Source organism: Physella acuta, unplaced genomic scaffold (genome assembly GCF_028476545.2).
Source record: "Physella acuta isolate Inbredline_101_S28 unplaced genomic scaffold, ASM2847654v3 ptg000104l, whole genome shotgun sequence".
In the NCBI taxonomy this organism is placed as follows: Eukaryota; Metazoa; Mollusca; class Gastropoda; family Physidae; genus Physella; species Physella acuta.
In genome coordinates, this window is record NW_026731624.1 from 306,125 (window position 1) to 324,434 (window position 18,310).

At 35.8% G+C, this 18,310-nt stretch overlaps 2 protein-coding genes across 2 annotated transcripts; both read right to left on the reverse strand.

Moving 5' to 3' along the window:
* Positions 1-342: 342 nt before the first annotated feature.
* On the reverse strand, positions 343-6,638 carry LOC131931446 (neurogenic locus notch homolog protein 1-like). Its single transcript, XM_059288245.1, has 8 exons — positions 6,635-6,638; positions 5,985-6,245; positions 5,436-5,561; positions 5,028-5,288; positions 4,794-4,920; positions 1,162-1,370; positions 567-827; positions 343-371 (listed from the first exon to the last, which is right to left on the reverse strand). Exons 1-8 carry the CDS (start codon positions 6,636-6,638, stop codon positions 343-345), a joined length of 1,278 nt encoding a protein of 425 aa, XP_059144228.1.
* A 2,760-nt stretch (positions 6,639-9,398) lies between these two features.
* On the reverse strand, positions 9,399-14,829 carry LOC131931456 (tolloid-like protein 2). Its single transcript, XM_059288257.1, has 9 exons — positions 14,234-14,829; positions 12,451-12,577; positions 12,094-12,320; positions 11,635-11,904; positions 11,170-11,295; positions 10,659-10,955; positions 10,448-10,574; positions 9,920-10,128; positions 9,399-9,505 (listed from the first exon to the last, which is right to left on the reverse strand). Exons 1-9 carry the CDS (start codon positions 14,823-14,825, stop codon positions 9,399-9,401), a joined length of 2,082 nt encoding a protein of 693 aa, XP_059144240.1. The 5' UTR covers positions 14,826-14,829.
* Positions 14,830-18,310: the final 3,481 nt, after the last annotated feature.

The following is an 18,310-nucleotide window of genomic DNA, read 5'->3' on the forward strand; positions in this document are numbered from 1 at the left end:
CCAGGATTACATAGCATATTGTCTGCAGTGCAGGCAGTAAATTATTCAGGATCTAATAAATAAGACTACACAATACTGATAATATGTAGGCTAACAGAATGGACAACAGATAACTGATACTGTGTACTCTAAAAAAAGTAGTAAGTAGATTATTGATGTCTATAGGGTCAATTGGAGAATAGAACTTAATAGATAGTGCATGTGTGAGTTGAATTAACCCTGTTTGTTTATATATTGTTATCCCAAGGTTAAATGTGAATATAAAAATGGAGTGAATGATTGTTATGTTGTTTAGTGGAAAAACGTGACCTGAATAAACCAACAAGAAGTGTGTAGCCATTGCTAAGTGGAATGAAAGTGAGGCACAACAGCTATGTTATTTTACAGAGTAGACAGTATATTAATCATTTTGTGTCATCTAATAAAGTAGGCATTTGATTATTATTGGAGTGGCTCGTAACATATAAAACATATTGAAAAAAATAAAAAATTTAAGATCTGTTCATAATATTTTGAAAAAAAAAACTTAAATGAAAAGCTATTTCTCAAAGGAAAATATGTTTTACCACTGCACGTTTGATGGTCAGATGATGTCAGACCATCATAACAAACACACTCATAACTGCCATTTAGATTTACACAGGTTGAGTACTCAGGACAGATCAGTGGGTCAAGTTGACATTCATTTATGTCTATAGAGCAGTCATTTGATGTCCAGCCAGGTTTGCATGTGCAGGTTCCATTGATGACATTACAACTTTTGGTGTTGTTCTGTGTACAGTTACAAGAGTAGGAACAGTTTTCTCCAAATCTGAAAGCTGGACAACCTGGAAAGAATTCAGTTTCGATAACTTTTCAAATGTTATCACTGAAATGGGTTTTTTAAATAAAAGTTTGCAGAAAATTAAAGACAGGGTTACAATTTATATTAATATAGGGACTACCTGTAAAGGACAAAAAAAAAATTAAAATCAGAAATGAATAAAGAATTAGTAGAAAATGCAAAAATATTCTTCATTTCTTAATAATTCAAATAACATAAATGAATTTTAATTTAAATATGATATTTTAATTTATATTATGTGTGCAGTTGTAGGTCTGTTACCATTTTTTCATCTATTACCAACCATATTTCATGTTAAATGTTTTCCTTAGGCTTACCAAAAGAAGTATAGGTAGCATTAAATCCTTTATCTGTGTAAACGCCATCTGATACAAATGTAATGTACATCATGTTTGATGTGGACATAATTTGGTTTGGTATGCTTGCACTGGTGCAGTATTTTCCAATTAGTCGATCACTGGAACTTTTCCCATCAAATACTTGAACAAAATCATATGGACATCCTTCAACAGCATATGTAGAAAACCTTTGGAGAAGAAATCCAATGTTTTTACTAAATAAGCGTGTTTTAGAAACATGTAGATTGAAAACTACTTATCAGCAGCGCTTTGTTCTCAGAAAACAGAAATATTATTTTTATTAAATTTTAATTGTTTGTAGAGATTAATTTGAAAGTATTCAATGTTTGTTTTGAGGAGTCAATAACATTAATTAGATTTTAGACCTATTTTTTCAAAATATATTATTCCATAGCAGGTCTGTCTACCCCAATATACTTTTTCAAAAACAAAAGTATAGATTTTTCATGATAATATCCTTTTTTAAATAACTTTTTTAAGAATACACACATTTCTTTTTCTCAAAATTGACATTTTAAATACTACAATAAATATTGCTATAAATTTATTAGAATACTAGGCTAGATCACACATTAAAAAAAATAATCAACAGATTGCAATAAAGACCAAACCAGTATTTTTTTTAAAAATAGTACCGAACTGTTCATGGCCTGTATTTAAATGAATAAGAATCAACACCTTTGTTGGAATAAAGTTAGTTCAAACAAAAGACATAGCTAACAATCCTTCTTGACAGAGGCGTTTACAGGTTTTTGGGTTAGGGGGAGTGGCAATTTTAGAAAAAGATGCCATATATATACATATATATATATATATATATATATATATATATATATATATATATATATATATATATATATATATATATATATATATATAAATATATATATATATATATATATATATATATATATATATATATATATATATATATATATATATATATATATATATATATATATATATATATATATAATTATGTATATATTAATACTAATAGTTTTGCTGTCTGTGTATGTATCTATCTGTCTGTGTATTTATCTATCTGACAAGAACGCTATAGAGAAAACACAAGCAAAATAAAAACTTTCACAGTAAAACGGAAACGAAACATGAGGTCACATTGGAGCATATAGTAGAAATTAGTCTACAGCCGGAGAGTGCACACAGTAAAATGACGTCATTGATTCTCGAGTAAACATTGAATTAAAAAGCCAATTTTGTCTAATCTTAAAAGTGGTTTGCGTGAAGAGTTTCTTTCATACAATTCTTCGGGTAGGGGCGAAGCCCATCCCCTGCGTAAGAACGTCTAAGCTGAACCCCCCCCCCCCCCCCCCCAACTCAAAAGAAATGTTGTCATCGATACTCTATAATAAAATTACAGCCTAATTCATGTGTTTAATGTAAAAAGTGGTTTAGTGGTTTGTGTGCAGAGTTTCCTTCATGCAATTCTTCGGGTAGTGGCTAAGCGCGACACCAGTGTTTCTTTCAGACTTTTTCCTCCCCAGTGGGAGGGGGCGGACACTGGAAAAAGTAGATAATTATATTTCGTTGAATGGGACGGTAGACATGTTTTGGGGTGTGTGTGTGTGGGTGGGGGGTTGGTTTTAGTTTAGAGCAAAATAGACAGCACTATCAACCTAGCGCCCGTTGTATCCTTCCTCAACGGGTCATATATATATATATATATATATATATATATATATATATATATATATATATATATATATATATATATATGCTGTATGACATTGTTTCACAAAGGTTAAAAATACATCTAAATATTGCTCTGTAGAAAACAAAAGAACAAAACACCATATAGGCCGACAACACAAAACAATTTATCACACAAAATAAAATAACATAAAATATACACACAATACAACCAAAAACAAGAAACCCAACACAACCTGTTTTGTACTCCTTGCAAAAAACAATTTGACATTAGGGAATATTAAGACAAGCAAATTACAGTAGGGGAAATAATCACTCTCTTAATATAAATATGTATGGGTCTACACATTTAATTGTTATTGTCAAATTCAACTAAATCAACAGTTACTTCACTATTTAATATAGTAGCTTAATACTATTTGTTTTTTTAAATATGGTCCACAATCTGAATTAAATAAATTTCATTAAAAATGCAAAAACATCCCAGCATAAAGAATGTTTGTAAAAGTGGAGTTGGTATAAAACCACGCTTTAAATTGCAGAGAAAACCAAATCTTATAGGTGCAACATTCTGTATAATAGCCCACAGTATATTTAATTTTAACTAAATTATTGGTCTTGTATTTCAAATATGTACATTTTTTTTAATTAGCTTCTGCTTTTTGTGTTCTCTAAAGATTATTTTTAACATTATGATAAGGTGTGGGTTAGATCACTATATTGCTCACACACCTCTTTACTGGTAACTGTAAAAACAAGGTTCATATAGCATTACATGTTTCAAAAGCTATGATTCTGACTGAAAAATAAACAACTTGAATTTAGCTTATTCATCTTTGTAAGCAGTTTTACTCTTATCCACAGTGTTTTTTCTATTGTTTTAATTAAATTTACCCAAGCTGTTCATTAAGTGCATCTGTACGAGCTGATCATCTTGACTCATACTAAAGTTCTTAAAGTTATATGAGAATGTGTTTATTTTCTGTACAATTAATCAGCTCCCCCCCCCCCCCATATAGTTGCATAGAGTTTTTAACACAATCCAGCTAAAAATATATGCATCTGTACAAGATGCTTTTGGAAAATATTCTAGATCAGCTGACAGACAAGAGACCTGCAGTTTCCCTTGACATGTCAAAGATAAGCAAATTCTTATTCTACAGGTCACACTTTAGGTAAACAATTACCCTACGTTTCTAGACTGATCTTAAAACCCAAAGTTAATAGGCCTCCCATTTAAAGAGGGATGGCTGAATTGAACCTGTCAACTCAAGCAAAATCTACACTTGCAAATAAGTTGGTGGTTGACGGTTCACATCCAGCAACGATAACACAAACAGCAGATGTACAGGCGCTAAAGTGGACAGACCTCACACATGCCTGGCACTGAGCTAGGGGCCGATAAGTAAGCCAAGAAGTTGGATATTGATCTAATTGCGATGAGTTTTTTAAAATGTGATATTTAGAGTACATAACATGACAGTTTTTAATTTGTAGTTTCAGTAATGTGTTTGCTAGTATTGGTGTTTTTTTTTATTATAAGGCGCCACAATCCCTAAAATGGTCATTGGGGAGCTGCCGCTGCCCCTGTGTCCCCCCCCCCTCCCACTGCGTATACTACTGCTTCTAGAGTAAGGCAGTAGAAACTGAACCAGGAAACAAGGTACCACAAACATACTTGGAATTTAAATTGATAATCATTTAATTTGAAATTTTGAAAAACAAAAGTTTATTTTTCATAAAATTATTTTTACATGCTTTTAAAAAAGTTGACTTATATGGAAAGGACATCCATAAAAGTTTCAAACCATGGGCGTCAAAAAAATAAAACAACTAAGGAAATCACACTAGTAAACAGCACATAATAGAAGTTTTAGAGACATCAGAATTTTTCTGGGTTTAAAATATCTTTTTACCTCAGTGATATTATGTGATCTTGTTCTACAATGATGGTCCACTTGCATTGGAGATTAGTATAATAATAATTAGGATAATTAGGACTCTGGATAACTCCTGTAGAACTGTTCAAAGTTTTAATGCAGCCTATGAGGGAAAAAAAAATCTCTAAGTCACCAAGTAAGGTATAAAGTTAGAAGCATTTAAAAAAAAATTAATACTTTTAAACAGATTTAGGAGAAAAAGTAGCTTACTTTCACGGACACAATACCCTGCATCATCCAATATGTATCCTGAAGAACAAGAACACTTGTAGCTCCCTGGGGTGTTTGTGCAGTAACTATACAGCCCACAGCTAGTATAAAGACATTCATTAATATCAACAGAACAATTTTGTGATGTCCATCCAGGCAAACAATAGCAAGTTCCCATCCTGTTGTCACAGCTTGCTGTAGTATTTGATATGCAGTTGCAACTTAATGCACAATTTTTTCCATATGTCAGATTGCTGCAGTCTGGGGATAGAAAATGTAAATAGACAATCGCTTTTGGCTATCTCAGCAGCAAAAATTACTTCAGCAATTTTAGCAAGCATTCAAAATATAGACATCAATCAACATTATTTCAATGTGGTTATTTTAGCATAATAAAATCTAACTTACTTTGGCAAATGTCTCCACTTAACAATGTTCCAGTAGGGCAGTAACATTTTTCAACAGCTGTTTGATTAGCAAGGGTAACTCTGGTACACAAATGGGAACAGTTTCTCTCACTACACTGGTTGATGGCTGAAAGAGAGGTTTTATAATAGTTTTATGCTAAAAGAACTTTTGTGTTTCCTAAACAAACTAATCGAAATCAGATTACTTTATTTAATGTTATTTGTTTATCAATAGAATCTGTCGTCGATTATGTAACATAGAGTCTTTTGAATAGATAGTAGATTATTAAGTAGTCTCATCTAATAAAGTAGACAGTAGAGTACTGATGGTATGTATTATAACAGACTGAACAATAGATGATTGATAGCTTGTTGTCTAAAAATTATAAAGTTAATTATAAAAGGAGTAGGATCTAATAAAGTAGACAGTAGATAATTGAAGGAGTGTCAAGTAACATAATTAAAAGTATTTAAGGTTGAATAAAACAAATTTTAAGATCTATTTATATTTTGAAAATAAAAACATAAATTAAAGGAAAATTTGTTTTACCACTACACGTTCGATTGGCAGATGTTGTCAGGCCATCATAACAAACACATTCATAACTGCCATTTAGATTTACACAGGTTGAGTACTCAGGACAGATCAGTGGGTCAAGTTGACATTCATTTATGTCTATAGAGCAGTCATTTGATGTCCAGCCAGGTTTGCATGTGCAGGTTCCATTGATGACATTACAACTTTTGGTGTTGTTCTGTGTACAGTTACAAGAGTAGGAACAGTTTTCTCCAAACCTGAAAGCTGGACAAACTGGAAAATATTGAGTTTTACATAGTTTAAAATTTATTTTAAAATATTTCTCAGTTTCAATCAGGAAATATTTACAGAAAATCAACAAGCGTTTGTAGGGAGGGTGGACTAGGTATATATAAACCATAGTGCAAGATTCTTAACAATTTGAACCCTGAGCTCTCTTTCAATAAAAATTGAAGACTGCAAGTATGTAAACCATAATGGCTTTATTTTTTCAATAAATATTTTTACACAAGTTCACCACCAGTACTCATGCTTAGGGAACGTAAAGGCGGCTGGGCATAGTGCTGACCATACTATCTCTTTATATGCCGAGGTCACAGAAACAAGTGAACTCTTGCCCCATAGACCGCGAGGTTTGAAAGGGAAAGTTTACTTTACTTTACTCATGCTTAGCATACCAGTCCTCCCAAAAGATAGACCCTTCTTCAGAGCCGGCGTTAGGGGGTGGCAAACGGGGCGGCCGCCCCAGGCCCCGCGCTTGAAGGGGCCCCGCGCTTCAGCAAGGCCATTGTTGCCTGAATTAGTTTGTAAACTTAAATAACCTTTGCTGAATTAAATTTAAAAAAAAAAAACTCAACTAAATGGCCGAAGTTGTTGGATGTTAAAACTGAGGCCACGGCTGATGTTAGTGAGTTTTCCTTTACATGGGCTGGGACAGACCGTTATTCTAAAGAAAGACATTAGTGTCACACATCGCTGGCACGGTCGACTCGCTATTGTCCTGAGGTGACTGGAGATGGCGGTCGCGAATTAGCCCCCGACCTGACATGGGAGGTAAAATCGGGAAAAATGTAAAAAGATACCCTATTGTTTGCGGACCGTTGAAGACGTTTTTTTAGTGAGCAGGCGGGGGTGCCTGTAGTAAACAGTCAGTGACCTGATGATGTCTTGCAGAGGAGGAGGGGGGGGTGTGAGCGGATGGGGACATGCCCCGGAATTCCAGAGTATTTATCACTAAAATCATAATTTATACACTGTATGAGCATCTTTTTTTGTAATTATGCATATTCACCACGATACGCTTGATAGGCATCCATACAGTAATTATGTTCATATTTATTTTATATATTGTCAGGTCATCTTTAAATACATTATACTTGTATTTATTTTTATATTTTTGAAGGGCATTTATACAGTAATTATGTCCATTTTCATTTTGGTAAACTTTAACGGTATTCGTAAAGTGATTAAGCACATGTTTATTTTAATTAATTGTAGGGACAGTGGCGTAGCGAGGTCGGGTGTCACCCGGTGCGGCACTTAATGGTGACACCCCCCTCCCCCAGAGGCGTAGCGACCCTTCCCGGGAAAAAAACTTTCAAATTTTCAATTTGCACCCCCCCCCTTAAACTTTCGATTTGCACCCTCCCTCAAGTTTTCGATTTGCACCCCCCCACCTCAAACTTTCGATGTGCACCCCCCTCAAGTTTTTCTCTATATATTTTGCTATTTTTTGCCTTGGTGTCACCCCCCTTAATAGTGTCACCCGGTGCGATCCGCACCCCCCTCGCTACGCCTCTGTGTAGGGATATTCAGTATAATAGTTAAGGCCATAGTGATTCTTGTTTTAAAATAGTGTGGGCACACTAAACAAATTATAAAGTCTGTACTGTTTGATACATCGGGCCGAGACTGTTTTATAGTAAAGTTCTCCTGATTTCTAAAACGTCTAAATTACCGGCAGTCCGAGCATGCCATCGCGAAACTCATAAATAACATGGTTCACTTTCTAATTATAGACACGGACCTTCTCTTGTGAGAACGCGGTCTTAACCTGTAATGTAATACGTGGACGCTCTATAAACACGCACCTTCTCTTGAATGGCTGCGGTCAGAGATCCAGTAACGTAGTACCCGAACTGATTTTTTTTTAGGGTTTGGCGTCCCATAGATTTAAATGTACAGTTATTCTTCACGGGCTTCACCTCACCCCACCAACTGTCACCCCCCCCCCCCCCCCAGTGTTCCACCTTACTGAGCGTCCGTGATTACATTTGAGAGGCATTTCATTTGGATATCTATAGCTGTAAACAGTTTTTTTTCACGATTCGAGCTTATTCCGAAATCTATCAATGTTTTGCTATTTTCCCCGGCATCCACACACTTTGAATGCCACTGTTAACCCTCGATAAATTGAGAAAATATCGATACTATCACCTGCCACTGTGGACCGATTTAACGTTGCTTCAAAGTGCCCGAAGGTATTAAGTCAGCCAAACAGTGCCTTCAGTACATTTGAAGTATTCGGGATTCCTTTCCCAATACGGCGATCGCCTACAGAATCTTGCAAACAGTTCGAGTCACAGTGGCAAGCGCCGAAAGAAGTTTCTCCAAACTGAAGTTGATAAAGAACTATTTGAGATCAACGATGTTCCAAGACAGGCTCTGCGGCCTGTCGATTCTGTCAATAGAAAAAGACATAGCCTCCAGTTTGGACTATGATGATATAATCATGGAATTTTCCTCACGAAAGGCAAGAGAAGTAGATCTTCGTTTGTGAACGTACTGGTAAGATTTTCATAAATAAACATTAATGTAAAAAAATCAGGTTTGAAGCTGACGTTCATCGTCTCTTTAATGCGTGTCTCAAACTTATATCTGTTTTATTTTTTACTTTTCAAACAAAAAGCCTTAACAGAAAAAAGCAACGTTTCAAAAGCACTTTTAAGTAAACAAATTATTTGTTAATCAGTGTCTTAATGTTAATACGACATTGATAAACAGCTTAAAAATACCATATATATCGTTATAAATATTAATTCGCTTTGAGAAGAAAAAAAAACGCCTCACTGTACATGTTTTTTTTAATTATACACCAATGAAAAAAATATAAGGCCCCGCGCGGATGGTTGGCCATAGGCCCCGCGTACCCCTAACGCCGGCTCTGCCCTTCTTTTAGACATAGGTAGATATGGCAAATTTTGCACCAATTATGTTTATTTTCATTTTTTGTATGGCCTGTCTTTTTATGTCATATCTGGGAACACACTGAGATTTGTGTTGTACTTGCAAACACAGACAGCACAGACTTTGTTCCCAGTAGCTTGTAGAGATATATGATGGTGATGTGAGCCTACATTTTGTAGGCATTATTAGATGCCCACATAAAAAAAAATTTCACTGGGAGTGAATGAGGCCAACAGAAACTTAGTCATTGACATGGCAGCCATCCATTAACTTAATGTGGTCAATACACAACTGTAGTGTTGAAACATCTATATTTGTGCCATTCTCATTTCTTCTTTTGAGAGTACCTATTGAAGTTGGATTGTGGTAACTGGATATTAAATGTATGGCATACAATTTCATCCTTTTTATACCGCATGTTTATACACCAAGCATCGATCTAGGGTAAGGTGTTTCAGACCAATAACTGCTGAGGTACAGAGATTAAAGACACAGACCAAAAAAGCGGTACCTCAGGTTCAAAGGGTTAAATCAAACTATGTGTGGGTGTTTTTAAATTCTCGAGGAATAGAATAATCAGATAAAATTTGTGCAATATTGGTGCTATTTTTCCTCAATCATTCACGTAACAAAACAATCATTCAATGAACAATGCTTGAAAATAATTACTTTATGAGTGCATAGAAGAAACCTATTAATTCAAAGGAAAAGTTAATATGTTTATATGTATTATACATTGAAAAATATCTTTTCCGGCTTACCATAAGATGTATATGTAGCACTAAATCCATTATATGAGACAATCCCATCTGTTACAAATGTAATGAACATTTGGTTTGATGTGGAAACAATTTGGTTGGGTATGCTGAAGCTGTTGCAGTATTTTCCAATTAACCGATCATTGGAACTTTTGCCATCAAATACTTGAACAAAATCATATGGACACCCTTCAACATTGTAGGTAGAAAACCTTTGGGGAATAAATGCAGTTTAACTAAATATTTACAAGGGCAAAAAATTATTTGTGAAAAAAGGTTTTTAAAATTTTTACTTAACACTATATTGAAAGAAAAGTCAGGTTTTATTAAATCTTAAAACAAGTATCTTTACACTAGCAAAAAAAAGCAAGTGTTTTCATGACAAAATCTATACATTTAAATTTTTTATTTAGCCTTTCAACTGCCATCTAGGTTTTTAAAAATACAAAATGAACAAGAGATTTGAAATTTATTTAAGCAAGGTTTTGAAATACAAAAATATATGATTCAATGAGGCTCATTTATATTTACCTCAAAGATATTATATGATCTAGTTCTACAATGATAGTCCACTTGCACTGGAGATTTGAGCCATAAGCATAAGGATAATTAGGACTCTGGATAATTCCTGTAGAACTGTTCAAAGTTTTTACGCAGCCTGTGTAGGAAAAAAATAATTTCTCATAATAAACAATTGAAAGTATATGTTAAATAAAACAGAAAGCATTTATAGTTCATTTACCTTCACGTATGCAATTCCCTGCATCACTTAAAATATATCCAGAATAACAAGAACACTTGTAGCTCCCTGGGGTGTTTGTGCAGTAACTATACAGCCCACAGCTAGTATAAAGACATTCATTAATATCAACAGAACAATTTTGTGATGTCCATCCAGGCAAACAATAGCAAGTTCCCATCCTGTTGTCACAGCTTGCTGTAGTATTTGATTTGCAGTTGCAACTTAATGCACAATTTTTTCCATGGGTTAAATTGCTGCATTTTGGAGAAAGAAAGTAAGTAGCAACAATTGAGTTGGCTTTCACATAATTAAACTGTGAGTTTACTTAAAGGTTTATTTGATTCACACTAAAGTTAATCTCACTTACCAATACAATCATCAAGTGTATGTATAGTTCACATATGTCTATTTGATTCACTTTAAAGCTGATCTTACTTACAAATACAATCATCAAGTGTATGTATAGTTCCCATATGTCTATTTGATTGACACTAAACCAACTCTCACTTACCAACACAAGTTGTATCACTGGCGTTGAGTAGTTTACTTCCTACAGGACAGAAACACAATTCCTGTTCTGGTTGACTTGCATTAACTCCACAAACATGGGAACAATTCTTTTGACATCCCACCTTACCTAAGATAGTATTGGGTTTTTGTGTTATTTGTTTTCACTTTTATAGTAATCAACTGTCTAATTACATCATGTAGTTAATGTTTTTAATTTTTATTTTTACATCTTATGACTGATAACTTTATATACATTGTTTTCACAGATAAGAAAATGGATAGACAAATATGTGTCCATATGACTAGAGAGGTTTTAAGTATTAGGACAAGTAAACAATGCTGAATACCTATTCAAAATTGAAAACTTAATAAGTCTAACTGATGAGCTACAATCGATTGTGTGAGAAAAGCCTAGCCACTTAGAAAAACAATTTATTATATTGTCTGATGTTAAATATATACTTACCAACACATAACCCTGTGTCATTTGCTGTTATTCCAGTTTCACATACGCACTCAAATGAACCAGGAAGATTTCTACATACACTGTATTCAGAGGGGCACACGCTGGTTGGTGACTCCACACATTCATTGATGTCTATTGTGCAGTCATCTCCTATCCAGCCTTGTTTACAAAAACAAGTACCATTAAAGTGATCACAGAAGGCTGTATTGTCTTTGTCACAACTGCAAGACACGTTGCATAGGTCAGTTCCATACTTCAAGGCTTCACATTCTGTAAATTAAAATAAATTTTATTTAAAAAAAAACATTTAACGAAGTATAGCATTTTTTAAAGTAAAGCACTATTTTATTAAACTATGATTAAATCAACTTTGGTTTTATTTTACGTGTAATTTAAAAAAAAATATCTTTGTCGCATGAAACATTTTCAAAATTGTTATAACAAAGTAGGTTTACACACCATGCTCCCAAAATACAGCAATAAAACCAGGTGCCGTGATTGAAAAATCTGTGTAGAATTCAACCCTCAATGAGTCTCCAGAAGATCTTATCATCAGGTTAGTCACATCGCTAGAGCCACATAGCTTGGCGATGGGGAGATAATCCACCAAGGCTCCATCATAGATGGCCACGTAATCTGGACATCCATAGGTTGAATCAATCCCTTCTAAGGCCAGGCGTTTAAATCTGGGAATTACGTAAAATATGTGTAAGCAGTCCTGTTTAGTTTTGTATTGCATCGTATATTTATAATCAGAGTATTTCTATAAATAAACCTTTACAAAATTCATACCATCCCGACAAATGGTTTATTTACCTGAGGTCAATTATTTTCCCATGATCTGCCTTGATGACCCATTGACAAAGCTGATTATTTTCGTAATTAAATGGGTAGTTAGGAGACATTATAGTTCCATAGCTCTGGTGAAGTGTGCCACCACATCCTGCAATAATAATTAATTAATTGTGCCAAATTTTAAGTAATTACTAATTAGACCTCGCTCTTGTTCAGAGGGGGTGGCGCGGGGGAGGGGGAGGGACATATGTCCCCGGGCGCCGACCTTATGGGGCGCCAAAATGGGTTGGAAAAAGCAAATTGAAAGTTTGAGGGGGGATGCAAATCGAAAGTTTGTCCCCGGGCGCCGGGAAGGGTCGCTACGCCTCTGCTCTTCCTTAGTCATGAATCTGTTGGTACAGTGGCGTAGCGAGGTCGGGTGTCACCCGGTGCGGCACTAAATGGTGTCACCCCCCCCCCCAAAGGCATAGCGACCCTTCCCGGGGACAAACTTTCAAATTTTCGATTTGCCCACCCCCCTAAAGTTTTTCTCTATATATTTTGCTATTTTTGCCTTGGTGCCACCCCCCTCCCCTTCATCACACATCGTCACAAAATTACGGACCCCCCCCCATCCCCTTTATGAGTGTGGCGTCCTTTATGGACGACCCCTAAAAGGAAAATACATAAAACAAAAAAAAAAACCTTTAAAAAATGTCATATAGATATCTTTTTAAAAAAGCAAACATTTAAAAAGTGTTCAAATTATTTCACTTTGTTCCTTTATTGTCAATTACTTCCATTGATGGATCACAAAAAGTATTACTTCCCCTTATTTAATACATTATATCAGGAGAATATGTACATTTTATTCGTTTGTTTTGGTATTGGATGAATTGTTAAAGTGCAACGTGGTAAGTAAAACACGGATATTTTAAATACTGCTTTTATTTATTTTATACACTGAACTAATAATCATTTTTAATTAGTAACAGTTTAGAAGCCGCTCCTAAATGTTCTATATGTTTACTTCTATCTTTTGGTTTGCGACAAGCTGGGGGTATTATAGTCCTTCATTAAATTGACTCAAGCACGTCCGCCGGGCCCCGGCATGGTTCGATTTGACGCCCCGGGCTATCCTGTGAGCGGTATGGCGCCTACGTTCGGTTTAGTTAGTATTATAGTCGTTTACTAAGATGCATCAGGCGGTTCAACCGGCGTCCCCGCTTTTATGTTTGCATTTAAATTTGTGTTTATGTTCTGCATTATTGTTTGCGTTTAGGTTTGCGTTTGTGTTTGTATTTGTGTTTGTTTTTGCATTTGAGTTTGTGTTGTGTTTGTGCTTATGCTTGCGTTTGTGTTTGCTTTTGTGTTTATTTTTTATTTTGAAATTGCGTTAGTGTTTGCGTTTTTGTTTGTGTTTACATTTGTGTTTCCTTTGGTGTTTACATTTTTGTTTGCGTTTATGTTTTTATTTGCGTTTTTTTTTCTGTTTGCGTTTGCTTTTGTGTTTGCGTTTTGAGAATTATCTTGTTTATAAAATGATTTTTCTGGGTTTGTTTTAAAGAAGGTAGCTCTGTCTCTTTTTTTAATTATTGCTGCACATACTAATTAAATCACTAAAACAATAACTAAATCAGTAGAACAATGACTAAATCAGCGGAACAATGACTAAATCAGTAGAGCAATGACTAAATCAGTTGAACGATGAATAAATCAGTAGAGCAATGACTAAATCAGTAGAGCAATGACTAAATCAGTAGAACAATGACTAATTCAGTACAGCAATGACTAAATCAGTAAACATCAACAAAATCAGCTTTACCTGAAGCTGGACGTGTAGTAGATGGGTAACGTGGTGTAGTTGATGTCAGCCAAGAGTTGAACGTTGGAGCAGTTGTGCCCCAAGTCAAGCTATTCTGTGTTGTCTGCATTGTTGCTGCTCTAGTCGTTTGTCCCATAAAGCTATTCTGTGTTGTCGGCATTGTGGTACCTCTAGGTGACGACGTAGTGGCTGCAGCACTCGTTTGCGTCTCACCTGACCTGTTGTATTGTGGGGACCCCGTGGTCCCTCCTGTTGTCCTGTTGTATTGAGGAGCCCCCGTGGTCCCTCCTGTTGTCCTGTTGTACACATTAATTGTTGTAGACAAAGGAGGACCTGTTGTATTAGCTGACCAGCCGTACCCACGGCTAGTTCCGTTGAATCTATCAGCCGTGACACTTGCAGAGGAAATAAGGTGGCTGCTGGTGCTCGCAAGAGTTGAGTTCATCACTAAACGGTTCTGTGTCGAGGTCTCCTTGACAGTCGTCCTTTGTGTGGTCGTGGTATTGACGGACTGCCCCGATATACCCGTCACACAAACTAGACATATCAAAGTAAGCTTCCACTTTGTGGACTTGACGGTTTTTGTTGCCATTGTCACCGCTGAAACATGACAATAAAATCACATAGGATTATATTCAGTTAATTATAGTTATTGTAAAATATTGAAGCTGCTAAAATTTTCCCACGTAATTTATGTCGAAACCTTTAGAGTGTTATGATCAATTTTATTTCTGATGTATCGGTTAATTTACTAATGTCAGTGACGCCGATTGGGAATTACGAACGCGCAATATACGTGAAAGAATTTAGAAACCGTCAATCGATAACAAATTGTGTTCCATGATCATTTCATACACACACCCACACACCCACAAATACACACAAAATACACAAAAAATACACACACAAATACACACACACAGTAAACATCGCACACCAAACATGACCCCCCCCCCCGGAGAATAATGCCTTAAAGAAGGGCTCTCGTCAAAACGGTTTTCGTCAATAGGGCTCTCAAAAATATAATATGCTTCAATCTATAAAGTTTCCGATATCACGGATTCCATCGATTAGACCCCGTCAATATGGCCGGAAACAAAACGGTTTTAGTTGTACACTAAATCTTGCCTGTACACTAAATCTTGCCTGTACACTAAATCTTGCCTGTACACTAAATCTTGCCTGTACACTAAATCTTGCCTGTACACTAAATCTTGCCTGTACACTAAATCTTGCCTGTACACTAAATCTTGCCTGTACACTAAATCTTGCCTGTACACTAAATCTTGCCTGTACACTAAATCTTGCCTGTACACTAAATCTTGCCTGTACACTAAATCTTGCCTGTACACTAAATCTTGCCTGTACACTAAATCTTGCCTGTACACTAAATCTTGCCTGTACACTAAATCTTGCCTGTACACTAAATCTTGCCTGTACACTAAATCTTGCCTGTACACTAAATCTTGCCATACGTCAAGCTCCTATGTTGTAAGTAGCTCCCATCGTAAATTAATGTCCTACTGCATATTAATTTGGCTGGTGCAGCTCTTGTAAAATTTTAAGCTCTTGGAGAACAATGTGCTCCAAATTGAAGCACTTGTCTTTTGACAGAAGCCATAATGTCGAGCCCTATTCTCTTCAGCCGATTTCTCGGTAACTTTCTGTTGGGGTCCATTTTTGCAAGCTTTTTTGAAGGATATATTTTCGTACGTATCATGTTTGTCTCACATCGTTTTGACGGGGGTACCGACACACATAACACATACGCACACGTATATTTAAAATTATGTTTCGAATTAATTAATTAATGTAATATATGATAGCGTAGAAATACACTGGTTTGAGAAACTATTTTAAAACTCTTATGTTAACGTAGAAAGAAAATGTTTATCAAAGTGACATGAGTTACTTATACGTTAATTAAATGAGATTGCACTTAACATCAGAAAAGTATGTCCACATCTACGTCGACTTCCCGATCGTGCTAAATTACCATCAACTATCAAGACGATAAAAATATTAGTGAGAAGAAAGATTTAATTTTTTAACACAATATAATAATGTTAGTCCTCTACTGCTAAAGCCATTTGGTTTAGTTTATAACCAGTTCTTTATTAATCTCACGCGAAATGTGTAGTTTTAGCATTAGCGGTATTAGGTGACAATTTCGATTTCAATGTACTGGTAACTAAAATATACAACACCGAGTTATTTCTGCACTATCGGATGCTATTTTATTGTCTGACATGATACGAAGAGAGAAAAAAACAAACCTACCTTCGGGTGGGAAACTCCGTCTGTCTAGTTCCTAGAACGGAGACGTTTTATATGGGGACACAATAAAGCTCTGTTTTCATCGGCGTCAGCAGTGTGGGACGAATATCCCCCCCCCCCCCTCCCCTTATCTCTTAAAAATACAAAACTGCTTTTTTTAAAGAATTAAGTAAAAAATACTACACATATAAAAATGCAAGTCATTAAGATTTAAATGAAAGTTATTTAATTACTAAGTCTATAAAACATGCCTGAGAATAGTCTACCCTATGATAATCTAGTAAAAGTGTCTCTGTTTCTATTATCCTCTTCTGAAGTCTTTACTGTCCGTTTTACAGGTGTCCTGTAGCTTTCTAACTTCGATTTTTGGAGGGGTTGGGGTGACACCTTATCTACCCTCCGGGTGACACACTCGACCTAGTGACGCCACTGTGTATGGCTATTCTTTCGCAAGATACTCATCAGGTTTTAAAGAACATTTCTCAGTCGTTTGGGTATCGAATTAAGAACAAAGGGAGCGGAAAGAACACATATGTTAATAAATAGGCCTATATTTTTATAATTTATTAATAATCACTACAATATTTCTTAAATTCTTAAATATTAAACTGTATAAAATAAATACTGTAGGTCTATTTTTTAAAAAAATAACAACATATTTTATCGACCAATGCTTTTACTAATAGGGCCTATGTCTAAAGAAAGAAAAATGTGTTTTCCACATATTTGAAAGCATTAGAAAGCTTGTTATTAGAAATGTTTTTAGTGTTTTAACATTAAGGCCCAACTGAAAATTGCACCCCACCCTCCCTTTCCCACACCAGAAAAAAGTTACACCACTTGCGGTGCCGCCTAATGGCGTAACCGAAATGTTGGCCTGTATCCAGAAGTCAAGACCTGCTGTAACTGGTCTAAGTCACGTTACCTACATACGTGTGCAGTCAAGCGTGATGACACTCCCTGCCAATACACTCTGGCTCCCTGCTGGTTAGCTAATCGTACAATGTTTTTCTGAATGTGAACGCCTTTCCAAAAATAAATCATGTAATTTATTTGCACTGCTATGGTGATGTATCATGTATTAATGTTGAGCCGCTATCTCCCTATAACGTCCTTCCAAAGAGCCCGAACTCCTGCTATACAGATGTCATTTGGTTTTTACTCACGGAGTGTGTACAGTGTTTCTTCCAGACTTTTTTCTCCGAGGGGGGGGGCACTTGAAATTTTCGGGGGGGGGGGGGGGCGGACACTGTTAAAAGTATATAATTTTATATAAATTATATAAATTTCATTTCGTTCGGGGGGGGGGGGGGGGGGGGGCGGGTAGAATTTTTGCGGGGGGGGGGGGGGGCAAAGCCCCCCGAAAAAATTTTTACCGCCCCCCCCCCCCCCCCCCCGAACGAAATGAAATTTATATAATTTATATAGAAAATATATACTTTTAACAGTGACCGCCCCCCAACCCCCAAAGAAAGTCTACCGCCCCCCCCCCCCCCCGAAAATTTCCAGTGCCCCCCCCCCCTTCCCCGGAGAAAAAAAGTCTGGAAGAAACACTGCCTGGAAGAAACTCTGAGTGTGTAAGAAGAGAATGCTGGGGTGGGGTGTCAACTTGAGTTAAATTTTGCTGCTATAAATACACCGTAACACTAGAAACAATGGGAACAAATAAGAATGAATAAAGTACAGCTAAATAATTTAAACAAATTGTAAGTTGTTTTAGTTTGGGTTGCACCTGTTTAAAAATAAATTACTTCCTCATTAAAGTCTTGAATACAATAGGCGATATGATACGAGGTCGCT

What these genes read in the sequence shown, in the direction of transcription:
- LOC131931446 (XM_059288245.1), bottom strand. An exon ending in AGGGTATTGTGTCCGTGAAA is followed by an intron (nt 4,921 to 5,027) that starts GTAAGCTACTTT and finishes TTTCCCTCATAG; the next exon opens with GCTGCATTAAAACTTTGAAC. An exon ending in TGACCATCAAACGTGCAGTG is followed by an intron (nt 372 to 566) that starts GTAAAACATATT and finishes AAAATAACATAG; the next exon opens with CTGTTGTGCCTCACTTTCAT.
- LOC131931456 (XM_059288257.1), bottom strand. Translation starts at nt 14,825, where the DNA reads ATGGCAACAAAAACCGTCAAGTCCACAAAGTGGAAGCTTACTTTGATA. An exon ending in TGACACAGGGTTATGTGTTG is followed by an intron (nt 11,296 to 11,634) that starts GTAAGTATATAT and finishes ATACTATCTTAG; the next exon opens with GTAAGGTGGGATGTCAAAAG. An exon ending in CAGTGATACAACTTGTGTTG is followed by an intron (nt 10,956 to 11,169) that starts GTAAGTGAGAGT and finishes ATTATGTGAAAG; the next exon opens with CCAACTCAATTGTTGCTACT.